General features: G+C 41.6%; 1 protein-coding gene across 1 annotated transcript in view; it reads right to left on the bottom strand.

The window, feature by feature from the left end:
* Positions 1-818: 818 nt before the first annotated feature.
* cabp7b (calcium binding protein 7b) overlaps positions 819-26,382 on the bottom strand; it is a 53,762-nt gene continuing 28,198 nt past the window's right edge. The window contains exons 2-5 of the mRNA XM_061927128.1: positions 3,640-3,783; positions 3,448-3,560; positions 1,393-1,540; positions 819-1,308 (exon numbers count right to left, since the gene is read on the bottom strand). Of these exons, the coding sequence (XP_061783112.1) occupies positions 1,181-1,308; positions 1,393-1,540; positions 3,448-3,560; positions 3,640-3,783 (533 nt within the window). The 3' untranslated portion in view covers positions 819-1,180. The remainder of the gene's footprint in view (positions 1,309-1,392; positions 1,541-3,447; positions 3,561-3,639; positions 3,784-26,382) is intronic.

The following is a 26,382-nucleotide window of genomic DNA, read 5'->3' as shown; positions in this document are numbered from 1 at the left end:
TCCACATTTCACATTTCAGCAATTGGAGTTTTACAACTTTTTAAAATTTTTATTTACACATTTTTTTTTGCTAATTGAGTGTTTTAAATAATTTTCAATAATATCCTTTTTATACCTTGCATCCTAAATTTTGTCTTTTAAAGTTTTTTTTAGAGATGTCCGATAATGGCTTTTTTGCCAATATCCGATATTCCGATATTGTCCAACTCTCAATTACCGATTCCCATATCAACCGATACCGATATATACAGTCCTGGAATGAACACATTATTATGCCTAATTTTGTTGTGATGCCCCGCTGGATGCATTAAACAATGTAACAAGGTTTTCCAAAATAAATCAACTCAAGTTATGGAAAAAAAATGCCAACATGGCACTGCCATATTTATTATTGAAGTCACAAAGTGCTTTTTTTTTTTTAAACATGCCTCAAAACAGCAGCTTGGAATTTGGGACATGCTCTCCCTGAGAGAGCATGAGGAGGTTGAGGTGGGCTGGGTTGAGGTGGGGAGGGCTAGAGTTAGTGCTGCAGGGGATTCTGGGTATTTGTTCTGTCGTGTTTATGTTGTGTTACGGTGCGGATGTTCTCCCGAAATGTGTTTGTCATTCTTGTTTGGTGTGGGTTCACAGTGTGGCGCATATTTGTAACAGTGTTAAAGTTGTTTATACGGCCACCCTCTATGTGACCTGTATGGCTGTTGACCAAGTATGCTGGCATTCACTTGTGTGTGTGAAAAGCCGTAAATAAAAAGCCGGAAATATTATATGACTGGGCCGGTTTATTGGCGCTCTGTACTTCTCCCTACGTCCGTGTACACAGCGGCGTTTTAAAAAGTCATACATTTTACTTTTTTAAACCGATACAGATCATTTTGAAACCAATACCGATAATTTCCGATATTACATTTTAAAGCATTTATCGACCGAAAATATCGGACATCTCTAGTTGTTTTTTGAACAATAAATCTGGCACCTCTATAAGTTGAGCTGTCTTAAAGCCCACACATGTAATTATGTATAATAAATGAGAGAATTATTGACTCTGTATTGCATTGGATTGTGAAGTTTCTCTCCATTTTCTTTACCGTCTGACATCATTTGTTCTCAAGAAGCTGGTGAAAAGTTGGAAACGTTGAGAGACAGAAAAGATATTTGGTTTATCGCAAAACGCCGGGAACATTCACTTCATCCCTCGTCTGAGCATCTGATTGGCGGCGATGAGCATGACGCTGATGATAAAAGCGATGGCGAAGGCACAGATCAGACTCTTACGCACGCAGGTGTGTTTCTCCTGCTGCGTGGGGCTGGCTGCGGAAAAGACGCACACAAGGACGGGTCAAGGTCGACTCAAAAGGGGACTCGTGAGAGGGAGCGTGTGGGGGGGACACCTACTGTCAATGTCCACGTGGGACTCCGGACTGTTCAGGTGGCTCTCCTCGGTCATGATGATGTTCTCGATGTCCTTCATGGTCAGGTGGTCCCGGAAAGTGTCGTAGAGAAGCCTCTTCAGCTCGTCCACCGTCAGTTTCTGCATGTCGCACTGACGCACAGCAGGAGGAATGGAGAGATTTACATCAGCGGGGGGTGTGTATTGTAGCGTCCCGGAAGAGTTAGTGCTGCAAGGGATTCTGGGTATTTGTTCTGTTGTGTTACGGTGCGGATGTTCTCCCGAAATGCGTTTGTCATTCTTGTTTGGTGTGGGTTCACAGTGTGGCGAAAATTTGTAACAGTGTTGAAGTTGTTTATACGGCCACCCTCAGTGTGACATGTATGGCTGTTGATCAAGTATGCCTCGCATTCACTTATGTGTGTGTAAAAGCCACATATATTATGTGACTGGGCCGGCACGCTGTTTGTATGGAGGAAAAGCGGACGTGACGACAGGTTGTAGAGGACGCTAAAGGCAGTGCCTTTAGGGCACTCCCCCAATATTGTTGTCCGGGTGGAAATCGGGAGAAATATGGGAGAATGGTTGCTGCGGGAGATTTTCGGGAGGGGCACTGAAATTTGTGAGTCTCCTGGGAAAATCGGGAGGGTTGGCAAGTATGATTGTAATCCACAGGAAGATTTTGTCTTGACCCGAGATCTTCAAAGCGGAGAGGAAACAGGTCCTGACCCCCCTCCAGGCACCTTTTCTTTGAACTGTTTTGCAATCGAAGGCTATGGCTGTTTACGACCCCCGTACCTTTAGAAACAGCTGTTGCCATGTACATCATGCCATCATACTTGCCAACCTTGTGACCTTCGAATTCGGGAGATTGGGGGGGGGGGGGGGGGGATTGAGGTGTGGGGGGCCGGGGTTGAGGTGGGCGGAGTCGTGGGGGCGGGGTTTGGTGGTAGCGAGTGTATACTGTAGCCCGGAAGAGTTAGGGATGCAAGGGATTCTGGGTATTTGTTCTGTTGTGTTTATGTTGTGTTACGGTGCGGATGTTCTCCTGAAATGTGTTTGTCATTCTTGTTTGGTGTGGTTTCACAGTGTGGCGCATATTTGTAACAGTGTTAAAGTTGTTTATACGGACACCCTCAGTGTGACCTGTATGGCTGTTGATCAAGTATGCCTCGCATTCACTTATGTGTGTGTGAAAGCCACATATATTATGTGACGCTGTTTGTATGGAGGAAAAGCGGACGTGACGACAGGTTATAGAGGACGCTAAAGGCAGTGCCTTTAAGGCACGCCCCCAATATTGTTGTCCGGGTGGAAATCGGGAGAAATTTGGGAGACTGGTTGCCCCGGGAGATTTTCGGGAGGGGCATTGAAATTCGGGAGTCTCCTGGGAAAATCGTGAGAGTTGGCAAGTATGATTGTAATCCACAGGAACATTTTGTCTTGACCCGAGATCTACAGAGCGGAGAGGAAGCAGGACCTGACTCCCCTCCAGGCACCTCTTCTTTGAACTGTTTTACGACCTTTTCTTTGAACTGTTTTACGACCTTTTCTCTGAACTGTTTTGTAATCAAAAGCGATGGCTGTTTATGACCCCCGTCCCTTTAGAAACAGCTGTTGCCATGTAATCAGGGAAAGTCCAAATAAAAGAGGAGGCGTACAATCTTTTGTCAGAGCGTGGTGGGACACGGTACAAGGGTACAGGTCTATGCGTTTCTCCTCAATTGAGCCACATTGAATTCTGTCTCTGTTTAATTCCTTGCTTCTTGTCTTGTTTAATAGATGTCATCAGTGTTTGAACCTGACAGTGTCATACGTAAACATCCAACAATCAAATACGGCGGATTTAGTGCGACTAAAAACTAGTCAGGAGTGTTAATAAGAGATTTTACAGAAGTGTATTGTTGACATTCAAAGCAGCCGTCTTTGAAAACGTCAACTTCCCAATACAAAGCAGGTGCACTAGGTTTTTCTTCATGTTGTCTCCGTTAATTGTTGTACTGTGCAAATGTTCCCACGTTATTATGAGGATGTGTTGCCGTGTCAGCGGCCCGACCCACCTTCCAAAACACAGAGTCAAAGTCCGCCCCGTGGAACTTATCCGGCATCCCGGCTGCTGACAGTTTGGGACCCAGCAAGGTGACGAACTCGTCGAAGCCCACCTGGCCGTCCCCTGAGTAAAAAGACACATGGGTGGACCACAGAGCGGTCACCTCACTGACCGGGCTGTCAAAAAGGAAGCAAAAGCTCACCGTCCATGTCCAGTCTTTGGATGATGACCTCCAGCTCCACCTCGTTGGGCATGTAGCCCAGGGACCGCATGGCCATGCCCAGCTCCTGCTTGGAGATGAAGCCGTTCCCATCCCGGTCGAACACTTTGAACGCCTCACGGATCTCTAATGGAAAGAAGCAGGGGGGGAAGAAGACGCTTTTATGGTGGAGGTCTGCTTGCTTATGTACGCTCACAGACACAACATTAGGTACATCATCATCATCGGCGGTCACTCAAACGAGTATGACGATCCTCCTGGTAGGGGTGTATCCCTTTATGGAGGATGCCTGTGTGTGACTTTGTTTAACGTGTGGAGACTAGTGCACAGACAGAATCGGGTCAGGGTCCAGTGGCATGGAGTCCAAGACGACTGGGGACCCTTTTCTGCTGCAGCCTTCTTCCGCCGTTGTGGTAGTTCTTACATCTACCGTCTTCCGCCTGCTCCGCCGTTGAGGTCTTCACCGTATCCCTGGCTAGGGGGCAGTCAGGTACTCGGCCTTTGCCAAGGGCCACCTGGGGTAACAGTAGTGAAGGGGTTAACCTCCTAGTACCCCAAGACCCCATAAAGGAGCCTCCACTGCCGGATGCACTTTAACGTCATGCCATACTTGCCAACCTTGAGACCTCCGATTTCGGGAGGTGGGGGGAGGGGTGGGGTGGGCGTGGTCGGGGTGGGACGGGGGCGTGGCTAAAAGGGGAGGAGTATATTTACAGCTAGAATTCACCAAGTCAAGTATTTCATATATATATATATATATATATATATATATTTATATATACAGTATATATATATATATATATATATATAAGAAATACTTGACGTTCAGTGAATTCTAGCTATATATATATATATATATATATATATATATATATATATATATATATATATATATATATATATATATATATATATATATATATCCATCCATCCATCCATCCATCTTCTTCCGCTTATCCGAGGTCGGGTCGCGGGGGCAGCAGCCTAAGCAGGGAAGCCCAGACTTCCCTCTCCTCAGCCACTTCGTCCAGCTCCTCCCGGGGGATCCCGAGGCGTTCCCAGGCCAGCCGGGAGACATAGTCTTTTATATATATATATATATATATATATATATATATATATATATATATATATATATATATATATATATATATATATATATAAAATAAATACTTAAATTTCAGTGTTCATTTATTTACACATATACACACACATAACACTCATCTACTCATTGTTGAGTTAAGGGTTGAATTGTCCATCCTTGTTCTATTCTCTGTCACTATTTTTCGAACCATGCTGAACACCCTCTCTGATGATGCATTGATGTGTGGCACGCACAAAAGTGCTTTCATCAAATGCACTAGATGGCAGTATTGTCCTGTTTAAGAGTGTCACAACATTGCTGTTTACGGCAGACGAACTGCTTTACGGTATACAAAAAAGTGACTGCTGTTGTTGTGTGTTGTTGCCACGCTGGGAGGACGTTAATGAAAGTGCCTAACAATAAACCCACATAAGAAATCAAGAACTCGCCCTCCATCATTCTATAGTTATAACGTGATTGGGCAGGTACGCTTTTTTATATTGTGGAGGACCTGAGTCCGCCTGAATTTCGGGAGATTTTCGGGAGAAAATTTGTCCAGGGAGGTTTTCGGGAGAGACGCTGAATTTCGGGAGTCTCCCGGAAAATCCGGGAGGGTTGGCAAGTATGCCCAGGACACAATTAGGGGTCTCAAACTTTCCTCAGCAAGTACCACCTCAGAAAACACTTGGCTCTCCAACTAAGCAGGCCTAACTATTCATTACAAACAAGTAGTGAAGTGAATTATATTTATATAGCGCTTTTCTCTAGTGACTCAAAGCGCTTTTACGTAGATAACCCAATATCTGAGTTACATTTAACCCAGTGTGGGTGGCACTGGGAGCCGGTGGGTAAAGTGTCTTGCCCAAGGACACAACGGCAGTGACTAGGATGGCAGAAGCGGGGATCGAACCTGGAACCTGGAACCTTCAAGTTGCTGGCACGGCCATTCTACCAACCGAGCTGTACCGCCCCACAAGCACCGTATTTTCCCGACCATAGGGCGCACCGGATTATAAGGCGCACTGCGGATGAGTGGGTCTAGTCAGGTCTATTTTCATACAAAAGGCGCACCGGATTATAGGGCGCATTAACATCTTAAGGCCTAAGCTATTTGTTTGTCATGCTTTTTTTTAAATTTCTCTTCACTATTTGGGCTTATTGGACCCTAATTAGAATAAAAACTAAGAATCATCTTTTGATATGATGTACTTAGTCCATAAGTCCACAAACGTGTACTTCATGTTTAGTGACATGCTAATTCTTATTTTTACACTTTTTCCCCCCCAAATTCCATTGTATGTTATACTCTTCTCACACCACCAGGTGGCAGTATAAGTGTCCACATAAGCGGCCATGAGACCCCAATTCAGTAGTGTACACAATTTTGGAAATAAGAACTAAAAGGTGATGTCCACGCATGTGGCCACAAAGCCTTTAGAGGTTTTAAAAGAGTCATATTATTATTATTTTTTTCTAAATGTATACATAACATGTAATGGTGGTTCTTTGGTCAAAATGTTGCATAGATGATGTTTTACAGATCATCTTTAAGTCGCTTTCTGACAGTCTCTCCAGGATGCGCCGTTTTGTGGGCGGTCTTATTTACGTGGCTCACCTTCGACGGCGTCTTCTCCCCGTCATCTTTGTTGTAGCGGTGTAGCGTGCAAGGACGGGAGTGGAAGAAGTGTCAAAAGATGGAGCTAACTGTTTTAATGACATTCAGACTTTACTTCATCCGTGGATCACTAGTGCAACATCAACAACGGAAATGTGTCCCGTGAAAAACCGTCTGACCGGAACTCTCTAATAACTAAAGTTCCTTGGGTGAATAATGTGAACTCACTACACCGGTATGTTTTAGCGCTTTCATGGCGAGTTTACTGACAGATATAAGTAAGAACTTTACACTACTTTATATTAGAAATGGCAACAGTGGAGGATGAATGTCCCATAACAAGAAAATAGAGAAAAAGAAGAAGCTTATCGACTACGGTGTCGGCACGGACTACAAAGGCGGACGCGCGCAATTTTTCAGGACTTATGCAGATCCCAAATACAGATCAGCAGGTACCAGAAGGTAAGAAAAGTTGCTTTTGCGTAATATTGCGAAACAAAACGCCAGATAATTTGTTTTACCTTATACACACACCATAATAATACTCCTATGTTGAAGCACAGTACAATCCATCAAGCGGTGCGGCTTCATAGCTTACCAAAGTCCTACTAAAACATTTTGATGGATTTTTGAGCGCCGTGTGTAATGTTCTATATTTTCAATGGAATGTTTAAAGCTTTAGTGTTTACTTGAGTCATACTGCAGTCAACACGTATCTCTTGTCATGATCCGTGGCCCGGATCATGTGTTAGTTTTGGACTCCCTAAGTTCCTGTTTTTGTGCAGACGGACCACTCCGGACAAGGCGTGCAGGTAGGAACATGATTTAATCATCAAAAAATAACGCGTAGTACCAAAAACAGAAAACAAGCGAAAGGTATGCGTGCCGATCGCACGGGAAGCTAAGGAAAAAATCATGAGCTAGGAAACACGAAGACCAAACGTAACAGGTTGCATACAGCAAACAATGAACCTGGCTGACCGGCAAATGCAGGATTAAACAGTCCCTCTGATTAGAGCTCGGGAAACGGGTGAGCGTCCCGAGCACCAATCAGAGACAGGTGGAAACAATAAGCACCCATGGTAACTAAAAACAAACAAGGGTGCACAAAAACAGGAACTAAGGGAGTCCAAAACTAACAGAATATAACAACACATGATCCGGACCACGGATCATTGACATCTCTTATGTGTGACTCTCATCATATTGCAGTCTGCACGTATCTCTTATGTGTGACTGCCATCTACCGGTCACACTTATCATTTCACCATGTAACCAAATTAAATAGCTTCGAGGTCGGTAAGCACGACCAAAATTATTCCTTACATTAGGCGCACCGGGTTATAAGGCGCACTGTCGAGTTTTGAGAAAATGAAAGAATTTTAAGTGCATCTTATAGTACAAAAAATAAAGTGTATATATAATATTTTGGCCACAGTAACATAACAAAGTTTGAACAGTTACACTGGGTTTGAATGTAGGAAAATAAAACACTGTACTTAAATTAATCAAATCTTTGGCGTAACACTAGCTGGAACGAAGATAAGATTACTACTGAACAACATATACAAATACATATATTTATATACAGTGTTGGGACTCTTTAGCAGTGTTGGGTTAATTACTGAAAACCAGTAACTAGTAACTGTAACTAGTTACTGGTTTTCAGTAATTAACCCAACACTGCTCTTTAGCAGTGTTGGGTTAATTACTGAAAACCAGTAACTAGTAACTGTAACTAGTTACTGGTTTTCAGTAATTAACCCAACACTGCTAAAGTGTGTGTACCTTCAGTGCTGAATGATGAGCGGAGGCAGAGTTTGGAGAGTTTTATTTAGCTTGCTTTCCATGTTTATGTACTCACTGTCCACTGTGTCCAGGTACTTGGAAAATATTTTCGTGCCATTTGCCATTTGACGCCGGTATGCTAATTAGCTACATGAAAGCGGGTGACTCCACTGTAGAAATACCCTGCATGTCTTCTAGCACACCCGCTGCAACGGCTCTATCAATGTTGTCCTGGCGAGCACTCCCTCCGTTAAAATCCTTAGGTGAAGTGTGTCTCTCTTTACTAGCTTCGTCGAAGCATGTTGCTTTTGTAGCTGCTTCAGCAGATTTTAATTGCTGTTTTGGGCAGTAGATGGGATCTTTGAGCCAAGACACAACTTACATTTAACTAAAATGTTCTTTTCTTGTTCACGAGTGAGGGAAGAGTGGATCGTGAGATCGACAGGCGGATCGGTGCGGCGTCTTCAGTAATGCGGACGCTGTATCGATCCGTTGTGGTGAAAAAGGAGCTGAGCCGGAAGGCAAAGCTCTCAATTTACCGGTCGATCTACGTTCCCATGCTCACCTATGGTCATGAGCTTTGGGTTATGACCGAAAGGACAAGATCACGGGTACAAGCGGCCGAAATGAGTTTCCTCCGCCGGGTGGCGGGGCTCTCCCTTAGAGATAGGGTGAGAAGCTCTGCCATCCGGGGGGAGCTCTAAGTAAAGCCGCTGCTCCTCCACATCGAGAGGAGCCAGATGAGGTGGTTCAGGCATCTGGTCAGGATGCCACCCGAGCACCTCCCTAGGGAGGTGTTTAGGGCACGTCCGACCGGTAGGAGGCCGCGGGGAAGACCCAGGACACGTTGGGAAGACTATGTCTCCCGGCTGGCCTGGGAACGCCTCGGGGTCCCACAGGAAGAGCTGGACGAAGTGGCTGGGGAGAGGGAAGTCTGGGCTTCCCTGCTTAGGCTGCTGCCCCCGCGACCCGACCTCGGATAAGCGGAAGAAGATGGATGGATGGTTCTTTTGTTTGTGCTCGACAAAAGAAGAGTAGTGAGAATATCTCCATGTTAAGAAACTCGGCTTCGGCTCCGCCATGATGTCTTGTTAGTAAACACACACACACGCACACACACACACACGCACACACACACTCACGCACACACAGCGCGCCTCTTGTGACAGAGGAAGGATCAGAAGGACGACACCGCAGCTCTCCAATAAAACACACCCACATCTTCTCAGTTTCTAGCCGATACTACATAAAAAATAACGTAAAATAACGCAGTAACGCATCATGCAGTAACGGTAACTGAGTTACTGAATATAAAAAATAACGCGTTAGACTACTCGTTACCGCCAAAAATAACGGCGTTAGAGTAAGTCCCAACAGTGCTCTTTAGGGCGCGAAATCTTTCCACACTTCAATGGAATGGGAGCCCTTTGTCTTTTTCAAAGCTCTCGTTTCATCCGAGCCACGTTGAAGGCACACATCAGGCCCGGCCTGTTCAGAATACAGTCGACATCCGCGGTCGCAGCCAAAAGGACGCCGCGTGGACAATTGGTTGTGACAGAAGGCGACACTTGCTGTGCTTTTCATTAAGAGCACCTTTTGGCAAGCGCTCCTTTTTGGCCCACCTCCTCCACAAAGCTGCATCCTCCCATTTTCTCTCTGCAGAAGTGCTAAAAGGAGCCAGCAAAAAAAAAAAAAAAAAAATTTTGTTTTTAATGCAAATCTGCTGGTATTTTTATACGTTGAGTGTTAGCAACCCATTTTTCAAAAAAAAAAAAAAAAGGATTCCAAAAACAGGGATTTTTAAACAGACATATTTATACGGGCGACGTGCATTTCAGGGTATGTATAAGCCTTCTCTGGAGTGATGGATCACGCTTTTCCATCTGGCAATCTGATGGACCGGTCTGGGTTTGGCGGTTGCCAGGAGAACGCTACATTCCGGACTGCATTGTGCCGAGTGTGAAATTTGGTGGAGGAGGAATTATGGCGTGGGGCTGTTTTTCAGGAGATGGGCTTGGCACCTTAGTTCCAGTAAAAGGAACTTTGAATGCTCCACGATACCAAAACATTTTGGACAATTCCATGGGATGGCACTTCACGTTCATATGTGAGTAAAGGCAGGTGGCCAAATACTTTTGGCAATATGGTGATCACTGAGGAGCATGACAACGGCCTGTAGGGATGGGTACCAAATTCGGTATTTTTATAGGTATCGATCGAAGTCTGCAGGTACTACTGGGTACTAAAAATTCAACTGTCATATTTGGATATGTCTGGTTGCAGCACTTGGCTGGGAAACAAGCAGTCAGACTGCCTCTACGTAATGTTGCAATTTTCCATGCCAACAAAGCAAGAATAAGGCGCTCGAAAGTACAGTAAGGCTCCATTTAAAAAAAATATGCTCGCTTGATGTTAATTTGCATTGTATTTGCCATAGACGTGCTACAGATTAGCATTAGCGATTTTACATGGCAATAACGCCTCCAAATTTGGTCATGAAAACCACAACTAAGATGCATGTTGGTGTGTAATAAACACAATACTTACAGTATAAACACTTTGTAGGTCTCAACATAAGACCGGCCCATTCAATGTCATGGCAAAGACTATTTCCTGGCGTAGGCAACACACCGTAGGGCAGGGGTCCCCATTACGTTGATCGCGAGCTACCGGTTGATGGCGGAGGGTGTGTCAGTCGATCGTCAGCCAGGCATTACAAAAATAGACCTAAAAATGAGCGATCATCAATTTTCACCAAGACGTCACTTTCGTCACTTGATTGACATTCACGGCACCCGAGGGTCTTTTGAGATGAGCATTAAGAAAAAATGACCGACAGGAAGGCGATAAACAGCTTTTATTTCAACAGACTCTCGCGCCCTACCTGCCGTCAAAACTCTAAAGACCGACTGCAAAGTTCCTGTCTGTCATGTCCGGATCATGTTTTGTTTAAGTTATGTTCTGTTTGGGTTTTGGACTCTTTTTAGTTCGTGCCTTTTCACTTCCTTGTCTTGTTTCCATGGTTACCCATTCGTTTCACCTGTTCCACGTTTGGCGTCATGTACCTGTCTCACACTTTGCACTCGCACACCTGTCACTAATCATGTCACTGCTATTTAAGCCTGTCTGTTTCTGTTATTCGTCCTGGTGACATTATCCTTTCTCACTCTGCGCACTTCATGCCATGTCAAGTAAGTTTTTTCTATTCATGCCACAGTTAGCGACTTTTGTTCATGTCCATAGTTTTTTGCCCACGTGCAAGTTTTTTTTGTTTCATTAGTCAAGTTTGTACTTCCGCCTTGAGCGCGCTTTTTGTTCCTTTGTTAGTGTAAAATAAAATATGTCTTTACCTTCACGCCATGCCACATCCAGCTTTACTTGCATCTCGGGAAAACAATCACACCATAGTCCACGTCCTGACACTGTCTTCACAATAAAAGCCCTGCTTCACACTGCCTGCGATAACAAAATAAAAGCGCACAAAAGCCAGCAAGCTACGGACATGTGACATTGATTAACATATTTGAACAAAGACAGTAATTGCTACTGCTGAGTGCCGGTATCGATTCCCAGGAAGTCGGCATTGGTACCGTATTGTTTTAAATGTAAAAGGTAAATTTGCATTGTATTTCCTAAAGACGTGCTACGGATTAGCATTAGCGATTTTACATGGCAATAACACCTCCAAATTTGGTCATGAAAACTACAACTAAGATGCATGTTACAATCAAACAGTTGAGTAATAAATACAATATTTACAGTATAAACACTTTGTAGGTCTCAACATAATACTGGCCCACTCAACGTCATGGCAAAGACTATTTCCTGGCGAAGGCAACACACTGTAGTCTATACACTACTGCCATCTAATGTCTTGGAATGGCAACTGCATGCAAAGTTGACTATGGAAGACTTGCAAATAAGACACATACTGTAAAAGTAAGAAAACAAGATACAACCACTGGACAAATGATACAAAAAAAAGGTTTTTATAATAATAATAATAACAATAGATTTTATTTTTAAAAAGCACTTCACACTGAGCAAACAACCTCAAAGTGCTACAGTGTATAAAAAAAAAAAAAAAAAAAAAAAAAAAAGTAGAGATGTCCGATAATATCGGCCGATAAATGCGTTAAAATGTAATATCGGATATCGGAAATTATCGGTATCGGTTTTTTATTATCGGTATCGTTTTTTTTGTTTTTGTTTTTAAAATTAAATCAACATAAAAAACACAAGATACACTTACAATTAGTGCACCAACCCAAAAAACCTTCCTTTTGTATTCAAGAAAATGTTTTTAATTTATTTATCTTATTTTATTTTATAATTTTTTTTTAAAAGTACCTTATCTTCACCATACCTGGTTGTCCAAATTAGGCATAATAATGTGTTAATTCCACGACTGTATATATCGGTTGATATCGGTATCGGTTGATATTGGTATCGGTAATTAAAAAGTTGGACAATATCGGAATATCGGATATCGGCAAAAAGCCATTATCGGACATCCCTAATAAAAAGATAATAAAAATGAATAAAAATAAAAACGAGAACAGCCTAATAGCTAGAACTAGTATGCATATATCTAAAAAAAATGCTTTTTTAAAAAGAAGGGTTTTTAAGCCTTTTTAAAAAGCATCCACAGTCTGTGGTGCCCTCAGGTGGTCAGGGAGAGCGTTCCACAGACTGGGAGCAAGCAGTTTTAAAAAAACGTAACATTTATTAACACATTTGAACAAAGACAGTAATTGGAATCGGTATGGATTCCCAGGAAGTGGGCATTGGTACTGTATTGTTTTAAATGTAAAAAGCTACACCTGTATAAAAGTCAAAATTAAATTTAAAAAAAAGATCTAATATTTACTTAATAGATACGCCCGCTGCAAAATTAGACAAGCAAAAACTGAGAAGGAACATGATACATGTATGAAATCCGTTAAAATCCATTAAATCCACATAAAATTACACCAAAGGTAAAACTGAAATGTAATTAAGATGAATAACTTACAAAATATTATAATTACCAAACACTACTGCACATATAGCATACTTGCCAACCTTGAGACCTCCGATTTCGGGAGGTGGGGGCTGGGGGCGTGGTCGGGGGAAGGGCAGGGCGTGGTTAAGAGGGGAGGAGTATATTGACAGCTAGAATTCACCAAGTCAAGTATTTCATTTATATATATATATATATATATATATATATATATATATATATATATATATATATATATATATATATATATATATATATCCTGAAAATATGCAAACAAAACTGTGTTTAGATAATTGATACTTCAAATTTGCATAAATAAATCTTAAGGAATATAACATAACTTGGCTTCTGAAAGCTTCAAAATGTAATGAATAAAATGCTAAAGTTGTTGATAAACAAGCAATTATTTTAATAATTAAATATGGTAATTTTAAATGAATTATTATGATGATTTAAAATGAATTATTTCAAATATGTTTATTTTAATGTATAATTCTAATGCCTGGATGTAATAAGGAGTCAGAAAAAATACAAATAAAAATACAATTAATTTTGATGTTTTAAGCAAAATATAGTAAAAATTTATTTAGTTTTTTTTTTTTTTTTTAATTAATAAACATAATAATACAATTTATCTCTTGTCTGGATGATTTAGTTCTTGTCACCCTGTTGTCCTTCCGTCGTGAAAAAAGGCTGTCCTCACTCAGGTCCGCATTCAGCTCTGGCTGAAAATCGGGAGATTTTCGGGAGAATATTTGTCCCGGGATGTTTTCGGGAGAGGCGCTGAATTTCGGGAGGGTTGGCAAGTATGACATATAGAATCGAGAATAGAATAGAATAAAATGGACTTCATTGTCATTATATTTGCATACAACGAGATTTAGGACTCCAATTCAAGGTGCGGAATGAAATAAAAATAAATCACATAAGTAATAAAGATAAAGAATAAGAATTGAAATAAACAGACTACTATCCAATAAAAACAATAAGCAATCCTGTACAATATACAAAACAATGTACAAAAAACTGTACAATATACGGAACAAAACAAGAGTACTGCAGTAATAAAGTAATGACAATCAGTGTCGGACGTATTGAACTCGAAGGGTAATATTGCACAGTAGAGTATTAGGGTAGGATATTGTATAGGGGTGAATCATTTATTATAAGTTTGAGTTCAGGATGGTGACAGCTGTGGGAAAGAAGCTGTCTGTACGTAAAAATGAAATGCATAAAAACGTGCGTTTGATGTTTTGCCGTCCAGCAGTATATGAGCCTTGCGGTGGAAACGCTCCTCAATTAGTACACATGACAGCTGGTTAAAGACGCGGTGGTGCTGCCTGTGATTGACTGTCACACCAGGCCAGCTGACTGTACTCCCTGTGGATAGCGCCGCTCATGCGCGCTGTAAAAGATCCTCACACAAACGCCACACATTTGTCTACATTACAGCTGCCGGCGGGGCTGGGGTGTTGTTATCTTCTTTTAGCACCACCCTTGAGTCAATGTCATGACCCGCTGCCAGTGAGCAATAATGAATTCACTCAGCCCACACCGTCTCGCTGCCCATTCTTCCCTTTTTCCAAGAGGAGTGTGAATATTTAAAGAAACGGACGAAAAGGAAACACTGTCGTATAGATAACAACGCTGACTTCAAAGGTATTCGTTTGTTATGTGGGGACCACTTCCCATCTTTCCCACGGGACTGCAATCTATTTAAGGACATCTGCTCCCAAAAAAAATAAAGGGAACACTAAAATAACATCTTAAATGTGAATGAATGAAATATTCTAATTAAACACTTTTGTCAGGTTCAAACACTGATGACATCTATTAAACAAGACAAGAAGCAAGGAATTAAACAGAGACAGAATTAAATTTGGCTCAATTGAGGAGAGACGTCTGGACTGAGTACAGTCTCACCACGCTCTGGCGAAAGATTGTACGCCTCCTCTTTTATTTGGACTTTCCCTGATTATATGGCAACAGCTGTTTCTAAGGGTGGGGGGTTGTAAACAGCCATCGCCTTTGGTTACAGAACAGTTCAAAGAAAAGGTCGTAAAACAGTTCAAAGAAGCGGTGCCTGGAGGGGAGTCTGGTCCTGCTTCCTCTCCGCTTTGTAGTTCTCGGGTCAAAACAATATATTTCTGTTGATTACAATACATCAAAGAAACAGAACACCTTCATGTTGCTTCCCATCCTACACAGTGGAGTTTTACAAACCTTTTGTTTGGTAAGATCCAAGACAGCTTTTGTCTTCTCGCCGGGAACTCAATGTAACACAAAGTTTTGTGATAACTTGGATACAATTATTCTGACAACTTTATTCTTTACGTAGTTGAATGTGCTGACGACAAAATGAGGAGGGGGGCGTGCTGTGGATGACATCATCGTATAATTTGCACAATTGGCCGTGACGCATTTAGGGATTGGTGCCGTTCACATTTGAACCGACATAGTACAAATTCCTGGTACCTGGGAATCGATACTGGTACCAATTGTTGGTACTTTTGTGTGTTAAAAAATATTAATTGTTTTTGATCAGAAAATCAAATGTTATATCTTGTTTTATCATTGCATGTGTGACACTAAGTTGCAATTACAGTTGCAAGTCCAAGACCCTGAATGGCAGTAGTTTATAGTTTATGGTGTGGTTTTTGTTGTTGTTGTTGTTGCGCCCTAAAAAGTGTTAGTACTCTGAGTATTGAACTTATTATGCAGCAGCCGTTTGTAACATGCATCTTGCTTTTCCATCCATCCATTTTCTACCGGTTGTCCTAGGGGTGCTGGAGCCTATCTCAGCTGCATTTGGGCGGAAGGCGGGGTACACCCTGGACAAGTCGTCACCTCATCGCAGGCATCTTACTTTTATGTTTCACTTTTCTAACAAATTTGGAGGTGTTGAAATCCCCCAAGTGAAATCGCTAATGCTAATCAGGAGCATATCAGTTGTAATCTGCTGAAAAACCCTAAAGGGACAACTAAAATAACATTCTAGATCTGAATGAATGAAATATTCTTATTAAACACTTTGTTCTTTACATAGTTGAATGTGCTGACGACAAAATGAGGAGGAGGGGCGGGGGGGTGCATGACATCATCGTCTAATTTGCACAATTGACCATGACACACGTAGGGATTGGTACCGTTCACATTTGAATCGATACGGTACTAATTCATGGTACCTAGGAATCGAAAGAACATCAGAGAGAATGTGAAAAAGAGACAACTGGAAGGTTGACAAGAAGCCGAAGACAAAAAATCCGAACAGGAAATCTTAAAATCAGCCATATCAGATCATTGCAAAAATAAATAACCACATCATAGACCGGGACAACGGCAAAATCATCGGCACAGAAAGTAGTAAATTCAAACGATGGATTAAGGAGGCGATCGAACGAAGGACGCGGCCCAAGGAAACCATGCTCTTGCATACCTGGGACCCCCTCCTCCATTAATCATCAACCAGGTAGACTTGACAAGTCTGCCTGGTTGACCATGCCTATAAGAACAGCTGATAGGCAACACGTCACAGAGGTCAGGTGACCTTTCTGAAGAAGACTGCAGATGACATCAGGTACTAATATACCGAAAATATTGTCTGATTACAAGAACATTTTAAAAGTAAACTGTCAGGTTCAAACACTGATGACATCTATTAAACAGACAAAGAAGCAAGGAATTAAACAGAGACAGAATTAAATTTGGCTCAGTTGAGGAGAAACGTCTGGGCTGTACTCTTGCACAGATCTCCACCACGCTCTGACGAAAGATTGCACGCCTCCTATTTTATTTGGACTTTCCCTGATTTCTAAAGGAAGGGGGTCGTAAACAGCCGCTGCCTTTCATACAAAACAGTTCAAAGAAAAGGTGCCTGGATGGGAGTCAGGTCCTGCTTCCTTTCCGCTTTGTAGATCTCGGGTCAAGATAAAATCTTCCTGTGGATTACAATACATCAAAGAAACCAACACCCTCATGTCGCTCCCCATCCTACACAGTGGAGTTTTACAAGCCTTTTGCTTGCATCAAAGACAGCTTTTGTCCTCTCGCCGGGAACGAGTTTTGTGATAACTTAGATACAATTATTCTGACATAAACAAGTAGCAACAAATCTGTGGGAAACACTGACTCTGATACCATTTTTTTAACATTAAATATGTTAAAACCAATCCAGTGAAGGTCAATGTATGCTAAGATACGACATGTGAACAAAACAAAACACATAAATGTCCACCATGCTATGTATCATATGTTATGATGGCCATCTCATGTTGCACCGTCAAGGTGACGGAGGTCAACAGGGGGAGGACAACGGAGAAGAAAAGACGAGGCAGTTATCCGGAAGGACAACAGGAACGAGGAGAAGACGGCAAATCCACTCAGACTAATTACAAGAAAGGACAAAAGGGCAGACTGGGCAGACTGGGACGATTGGCTGGCACACAATAGACGGAATCATCCTAATCAAAGTGACGGTACACAAAAACACAACAAAAACCACCGAAACCGAAAACTTTTAAAGACAAAAGTGGGTTCGCTCTAACGAATGTGAAGAGGCCAGCTGAGCCCCAGGACGTAAACACACTCAGACACATTATTACCGGAGCAGACACAGGTGGGTCGAAAACACAGAGCTGTCATGACTTGGTCCTGGGGTTTAGTTTTTCTCGAAGGCAACGGAAAGTTGGCTCGGGCGAGACGGGGATGAAGGTACATTTTTATTTAAACATTGGCATGGACAAAAAGGAGCAGCGTGAACGATGGACATGAAAAAAGAGTCAGAAATGTGCAGAGCATAAATGTGGGGATGTCACCAGGAAGACAAACTGAAAAACAATGAACTTAAATACTACAGACATGATTAACGAAAACAGGTGCGTGACTCAAAACGTGAAACAGGTGCGTGACATGACAGGTGAAAACTAATGGGTTGCTATGGTGACAAACAAGAGTGCACAATGAGTCCAAACGTGGAACAGGTGAAACTAATGGGTAATCATGGAAACAAGACAAGGGAGTGAAAAGCCAGAAACTAAAAAGTCCAATAACTAAACAAAACATGACCAAGACAAAACATGATTACACAGACATGACAAGAGCAGAGAGGCAGGCCAGGACATGATTGGACACAGGCACATGTTAGCACACAAGAAACAATACAAATGGTCTGAAACAAAAATAACATCACCATGTTTAAATATTTAGCAAAAATAACACAGTTGGTGTATTCAAATAAACAATGAAAAAAATTAGGGATGTCCGACAATACCGGACTGCCGATATTATCGGCCTATAAATGCTTTAAAATGTAATATCGGAAATGATCGGTATCGGTTTCAAAATGATCGGTATCGGTTTCAAAATTATCGGTATCAGTTTCAAAAAGTAAACTATATTAATTTTTTAAACGCCGCTGTGTACACGGACGTAGGGAGAAGTACAGAGCGCCAATAAACCTTAAAGGCACTGCCTTTGCGTGCCGGCCCAGTCACGTATGATCTACGGCTTTTCACACACACAAATGAATGCAATCATACTTGGTCAACAGCCATACAGGTCACACTGAGGGTGGCCGTATAAACAACTTTAACACTGTTACAAATATGCGCCACACTGTGAACCCACACCAAACAAGAATGATCTGTGCCTTCGCCATCGCTTTTATCATCAGCGTCATGCTCATCGCCGCCAAATATATTTTCTGTCTCTCAACGTTTCCAACTTTTCACCAGCTTCTTGAGAACAAATGATGTCAGACGGTAAAAAAAATGGAGAGAAACTTCACAATCCAATGCAATACAGAGTCAATTATTCTCTTATTTATTATACATAATTACATGTGTGGGCTTTAAGACAGCTCAACTTATAGAGGTGCCAGATTTATTGTTCAAAAAAAAAACTAGAGATGTCCGATATTATCGGGCTGCCGATATTTTCGGCCGATAAATGCTTTAAAATGTAATATCGGAAATTATCGGTATCGGTTTCAAAATGATCGGTATCGGTTTAAAAAAGTAAAATGTATGACTTTTTAAAACGCCGCTGTGTACACGAACGTAGGGAGAAGTACAGACCGCCAATAAACCGGCACAGTCACATAATATTTACGGCTTTTCACACACACAAGTGAATGCAAGCATACTTGCTCAACAGCCATACAGGTCACACTGAGGGTGGCCGTATAAACAACTTTAACACTGTTACAAATATGCACCACATTGTGAACCCACACCAAACAAGAATGACCAACACATTTCGGGAGAACATCCGCACCGTAACACAACACAAACACAACAGAACAAATACCCAGAAACCCTTTGCAGCACTAACTCTTCCGGGACGCTACAATATACATCCCCGCTACTCCCCCACCTCAACCTCCTCATGCTCTCTCAGGGAGAGCATGTCCCAAATTCCAAGCTGCTGTTTTGAGGCATGTTAAAAAAAAATCATGCACTTTGTGACTTCAATAATAAATATGGCAGTGCCATGTTGGCATTTTTTTTCTTCCATAACTTGAGTTGATTTATTTCGGAAAACCTTGTTACATTGTTTAATGCATCCAGCGGGACATCACAACAAAATGAGGCATAATAATGTGTTCATTCCACGACTGTATATATCGGTATCGGTTGATATCGGAATCGGTAATTAAGAGTTGGACAATATCGGAATATCGGATATCGGCAAAAAAGTCATTATCGGACATCTCTAATAAAAAACGTTTCTGAAAGCACCGTGGGCGTGGTAGGAATGGGCTAGGTTTGCGCGATATTTGCGATAAACGATATAAATGATCTAAATTGGCCGACGCTAGAGTTTTTAATATTATTATCATGTGATGATGCATGTTGATGAAACGACCTCCCGAACAAAAAACAAGGCGTCCTCAACGCACTGTGGCATTCCTGCTAGCGGCTAACGTCCCTCCACAGTGCAAAGCCACTTCTACAGTACCAAAAATGGTACTGTGGAGGGGGGCGTGGCCTGCAGGCCTGCCGCAGAACGGGGTGTTGCCATCGTTATCGAACTAAGCTGCAACATGTATCACAATGCAGATTTTAGGACATTTCGGATTGCATTGTGCCGAGTGTGAAATTTGGTGGAGGAGGAATTATGGTGTGGGGTTGTTTTTCCAGGAGTTGGGCTTGGCCCCTTAGTTCCAGTGAAAGGAACTTTCAATGCTCCAGGATACCAAAACATTTTGGACAATGCCGTGCTCCCAACCTTGTGGGAACAGTTTGGAGCGGGCCCCTCCCTCTTCCAACATGACTGTGCACCAGTGCACAAAGCAAGGTCCATAAAGACATAGATGGCAAGAGTCTGGTGTGGATGAACTTGACTGGCCTGCACAGAGTCCTGACCTGAACCCGATAGAACACCTTCGGGATGAATTAGAACGGAGACTGAGAGCCAGGCCTTCTCCGCCAACATCAGCGTGTGACCTCACCAATGCGCTTTTGGAAGAATGGTGGGAAATTCCTATAAACACACTCCGCAACCTTGTGGACAGCCTTCCCAGAAGAGTTGAAGCTGTAATTGTCACGGCCAGGAATGCGCCCTCATCTTTGCGTCCTGACGAGCGCACCGCGGGCCACGCTCACAGGCGCTCTCTCTCCGTCCGCGCCTGCAGACAATCTGCAATCAGCGCACCTGCCCGTGGATGAACGAGCTGCCTTCATAAGCCTGCTCAACCTGCCATCCCGCGCCGGAATATAGCCTTCTGTTGGCGTACACGTCTGCCCTTGTTCCTGTGTTGGCGAGCTGTGCGTCTCGTCACCTTTTTGTTCCCTTGCTTCCCGGACTGCCCTTTTGGATTCTCGACCTCCCGCTTGGAAACGGACCTTGTCTCTTCTCTCCTGCCCTGGATCATCTGCCTGCCCCACGGACTTCCGTGTTCATTCGCTCTCGACAACATTTGGTAACACACACCTCGGCTAACTACAGACATAGCCTCACACACACACACACACACTCTTGGGTTTTGACGCTCTCTATTTCCTCAGTGTAGTGAGTATTGTTTATTATTATTGTATATATTGACTATATATATAAGAAATTATTGAATATTACTACCCCCTGGTGTCTGTTGCCGTCATCTCCCTTAGTAAAACATGACAGTAATAGCTGCAAAAGGTGGACCCACATCATATTGAACCATACTTGCCAACCTTGAGACCTCCGATTTCGGGAAGTGGGGGGTGGAGGGTGGGGGGGGCGTGGTCGGGGGTGGGGCGGGGCGTGGTTGGGGGCGTGGTTAAGAGGGGAGGAGTATATTGACAGCTAGAATTCACCAAGTCAAGTATTTAATATATATATATATATATATATATATACATATATATATATATATATATATATATATATATATATATATATATATATATATATATATATCTACATCCTGAAAATATGCAAACAAAACTGTGTTTGGATAATTGATACTTCAAACTTGCATAAATAAATATTAAGGAATATAACATAACTTGGCTTCCGAGAGCTTCAAAATGTAATGAATAAAATGCTAAAGTTGTTGATAAACAAGCAATTATTTTAATAATTAAATATGGTCATTTTAAAATGAATTATCATGATAATTTAAAATTAATTATTTCAAATATGTTTATTTTAATATATAATTCTATGGCTGGATGTAATAAGGAGTCAGAAAAAATACAAATAAGAATACAATTAATTTTTATGTTTTTAGCAAAATATAGTAAAAATGTATTAAGTTATTTTAAAAAAAATTAATAAATATATTTATTTTTAGGTAAGATAAACATAATAATACAATTTGTCTCTAGTCTGGATGATTTAGTTCTAAATTGTCATCCTGTTGTCCTCCTGTCGTGAAAAAAGGCTGTCCTCACTCAGGTCCTCATGCAGCTGGAGGGGGCGTGGCTTCCAGCTCCGGCTGTAAATCGGGAGATTTTCGGGAGAATATTTGTCCCGGGAGGTTTTCGGGAGAGGCGCTGAATTTCGGGAGTCTCCCAGAAAATTCGGGAGGGTTGGCAAGTATGTATTGAACCCTATTGGTTAGGAATGGGATGGCACTTCAAGTTCATATGTGAGTCAAGGCAAGTGGCCAAATACTTTTGGCAATGTAGTGTATACATACGTACATACATATACACATATCTACACGTACGATTGTTCAAATGCACAATTTCACAAGCCTTGCTTGAGAAGTCAGTCAGTGGACCTCCAGACGTGCAATAGAGTTCAAACTTACAGCTTTATTGGGAATCCATTATTGCCCTAAGGTTTAATTCCAGTATATAAACTCATAAAATCCATATCACCCGACAGTAGTCGTTACTTTCCTGCAAACAACAACCAACAGACTGTTGCTTAATACCGGCAGCATCACAGCAATCCTTTTAAACAGCCCCCAAATCAGCACCCCCTATTGACCAAGCAAGGTAGTGCAAACAATACAGTTTTGGCTTTTGTGTTAATTACAGATCCGCTCTTGTGGAACGCATCCAGACTATCGGGAACAACTTGGCGATTAATTAAAAAGGTTCGGAGTTTTTATGATGTATGTATATGAATCATAAATCATGTTTGTTGTCTTAGCAGTTAAATAGCGTCCCTGCTATGTAGCCGAGAAAAACTGAAATACGGCGCAGCAAACTGCTCTCCAATGCGCTCCAAGGCCTGACAGCTTCCTTTTTTAACGCCAGCACCAGGCGATGAAAAACCTTCTGCCGGATGTCCTGATGGCAATTTATTTGTTCACTAAACCCATCAATTGTCCCTGCAGCAGCAACAATATGACAGCGAGGTGGCTCCGTGTTGCACTCTTCATTTTGCCGATTGGAAGAGTCCAACAGCAAGTCATCTGTGGGCGACATAGGGCGGGCACAAAGACTGGTATTTGAGACACAATGCTGGGAAGTCATCGCCCTCAGCAAGATCACAAGTCAGGTCGAGGGTATTTTTGTAATAACGTGTACAAAAAAAGGACAAAAAGGAGATGGAACAAAACCTGACGGGATATTTAAACTTTAGACCACAGGTGTCAAACTCAATCTGGCCCTCCACGTCATTTTATATGGCATGCAAAAGCCTGGAAATAATATGTGTCATTTGTGGAGGGGGGCGTGGCCCGCGGGCCTGCCGCGGAACGGGGTGTGCAAGGACCGGCCTCGAAGACAGCGACAGGTGAGTGGATGGCCCAGGCGGGCCTTGTTATCTAATCACCTGTCACCTTTATTAGCAGCAGCCGGAACGAGACACGGGGGTTGGAGTTGGGTGCTGGAGAGAGAGCGAGAGCGACACGCCTAAAAGAGACTGCTGAAGAGCAACTCCAGACTGTTGTGGGTAAATAAAAGAAGACTGTATTCAAACTGAGGATCACGGAGGATCTTTCGGACTCACCTTTTACAGATTTATATTTTCTTTCTTTACTTTATTTTCTTACTAAAGGTATTAAGTTTTTTTTTCTAGTTTGACAGGGGAAAAAAAATATAGTGTCAAATATATAACCTTTTTGGTCAAAATCCAAATAAATGCTTAAATATCTGCTTAACTTATCAATTTGAAGCAAGTTATCCATCAAATTGTACACTATAAAAACGACCGTTAGATTTTACTGTAAAATTTAGGTAATTTTTTTTTTTTTTTTTTTTTTTACAGCATATCACTACTGTAAGTTGAAAAAAAACGACCAATGTTTTTTTTTTTTTTTTTTAACAGTAAAATTCTGTCGACTGAGCTGTCAGTTTTTTTGTTTTTTTTTTACTGTAAAATCCACGGTTGCTGTGGTTTTATGGTACCAAGTTTTATTATGGTAAAAAAAATGGTAGCTGAGTTGCCAAAATAAAATTAAACAGTGGTACTGTATTTCTATTTACAGTAATATGTTGTAAAAATAATAAAAATTTTAAAAACACCACATATTTTACAGTAAAAGTCTAGCAACTAAGCTGTCAAGTTTTTTTTGTGTAAAAAAAACAGTGGTAAAATCCACATATTTTTGTTACTCTTTACGTAAAAAAAACAAGTAAAATATTTAAATTCATAGGCAAAATCATGAATTATTTACTGTTACAAGCGGCCCTCTAATGGCAGCCATGACTGCGGTGTGGCCCTCAGTGAAAACAAGTTTGACAGCCCTGCTTTAGACTCATGATCATAAATCCACCCTTTGTGGCGTCAATTTAATTAAAAACTAGAAAAGCACTCGAAGAGCGCAGACCTCCGCCAAGCTCTACTGGACCTCCTCCCAATAGGTAAAAAAAAGAAGTCCAGAAGTTGACTTGGAGATCCGGATCAGCCCCAAAATGAGTCACTTGCTCCTTATCCAGGGCTGCCCCTACCTCACGCACTGTGCATAGGGCCCCGCGATCCGTGGGTGGCCCCGTTTTGTGTAAATGTCAGTTACCCTATTTTCCGGGCTATAGAGCGCATCAATATTTAAGCCACACCCACCAAAAAATTTTTTTTTTTTAATATATTAGTCGCACCGCATATAAGTCAAAGATATATACCGGTACAAAAGATTTTGAAAATGTTTATTTGCATACCTAAACTGTTTCCAAACGATGCCTGTCACACGGCAGTAAAACGGAGGATCAAACAAAACAGAAGTCATTGTCGTGGACCCACTAGCGAAAGTGGAAGCTGGCTCTCCAATCCGCTAAACAGACTCAATAACTCCATGTGGACGTTTTGGTGAATTTACCAAACTGAAACAATACAAAAATAATGGCACTGTAAGTTAACAATAGTAACACGGACACTCGTAAACATGGAACTATATTCTTTTATGCTAACGATGCTAGCTTGATTACGTTACGATAGCATGTACAAAAATGCATGAAAACACTCCTACAGACATCACACTTTGGACGGTTTAGTAAGTAAGAATTGTTTTAGTTATATTGTAAAACTTACACACGTTGCTTGGAGTGATGAATGAAGAATCTTTTTTTTTAACAAAAAAGGTATGGACGGTTATACTTCCGGTAGAAGGCACAAAAGACAAAGTACATTTTCAAACTGTGGTGATATCCTTTACACACTGATGTCGATTTTTGATGCAGTACCGCCTGAGGGAGAGAAGGTCCGTAATATAATCGCTTACGTGCAGTGATTTCTCCAGATTCTCTGAACCCTTTGATGATATTACGGACCGCAGATGTTGAAATCCCTAAATTCCTTGCAATAGCTGGTTGAGAAATGTTGTTCTTAAACTGTTCAACAATTTGCTCACGAATTTGTTGACAAAGTGGTGACCCTCGCCCCATCCTTGTTTGTGAATGACTGAGCATTTCATGGAAGCTGCTTTTTATACCCAACCATGGCACCCACCTGCAGACTGCAGGTGTACCTAATTCACAACTCCTCCAACACGAACATTATTGTTTTTGCACTTTTTGGCTTCTTATTAAATAACTTTTGTAACCTATTTTTATGGGCTTTCCTCTTTGTGATGTTAAGTTCCTGTTATGCGCTGTTATACAGTATATGCCTTGAGCTCTTATTTTGAAGGCGCTAAGAGCGGAATTTTGACACGTTGGAGTGGAGCGGAAGTTTTTGAAAGAAGGTAAATAAAGTGGTCCTCGTGTAATATCAACTAAAGCCCACACTTAAACTTTCCATGTGCAAGATTGAATCTATTTAAAAAAGTTATTTCATAAGAAGCCAAAAAGTGCAAAAACAATAATGTTCGTGTTGGAGGAGTTGTGAATGACTGCAGGGCCACAACATTAGGTACACCTGCAGACTGCAGGTGTACTTAATTCACAACTCCTCCAACACGAACATTATTGTTTTTGCACTTTTTGGCTTCTTATTAAATAACTTTTGTAACCTATTTTTATGGGCTTTCCTCTTTGTGATGATAAGTTCCTGTTATGCGCTGTTATAATATGCCTTGAGCTCTTATTTTGAAGGCGCTAAGAGCGGAATTTTGACACGTTGGAGTGGAGCGGAAGTTTTTGAAAGAAGGTAAATAAAGTGGTCCTCGTGTAAACTGGAGCCTCCGTGTTTGTTATTTTGTAGTTTCATACAGTATAGGCGACATTTATCAACCCTCGGTTACACTTTTTTAAATAGATTCAATCTTGCACGTGGAAAGTTGAAGTGAGGGCTTTAGTTGATATAACACTCCCATCAGGGGGTTCATTAATCCAGCACAACAGCGGCACATTTATAAGTAAAGGTAAGACCATAATAACGTTTTTTTTATTAAATGTGCTTTTTTGTGTGCTACAGTTTGTATGT

Source organism: Nerophis lumbriciformis, linkage group LG32, assembly GCF_033978685.3.
Source record: "Nerophis lumbriciformis linkage group LG32, RoL_Nlum_v2.1, whole genome shotgun sequence".
Taxonomy (NCBI): Eukaryota; Metazoa; Chordata; class Actinopteri; order Syngnathiformes; family Syngnathidae; genus Nerophis; species Nerophis lumbriciformis.
This window is presented reverse-complemented; position numbering and strand designations above follow the sequence as displayed.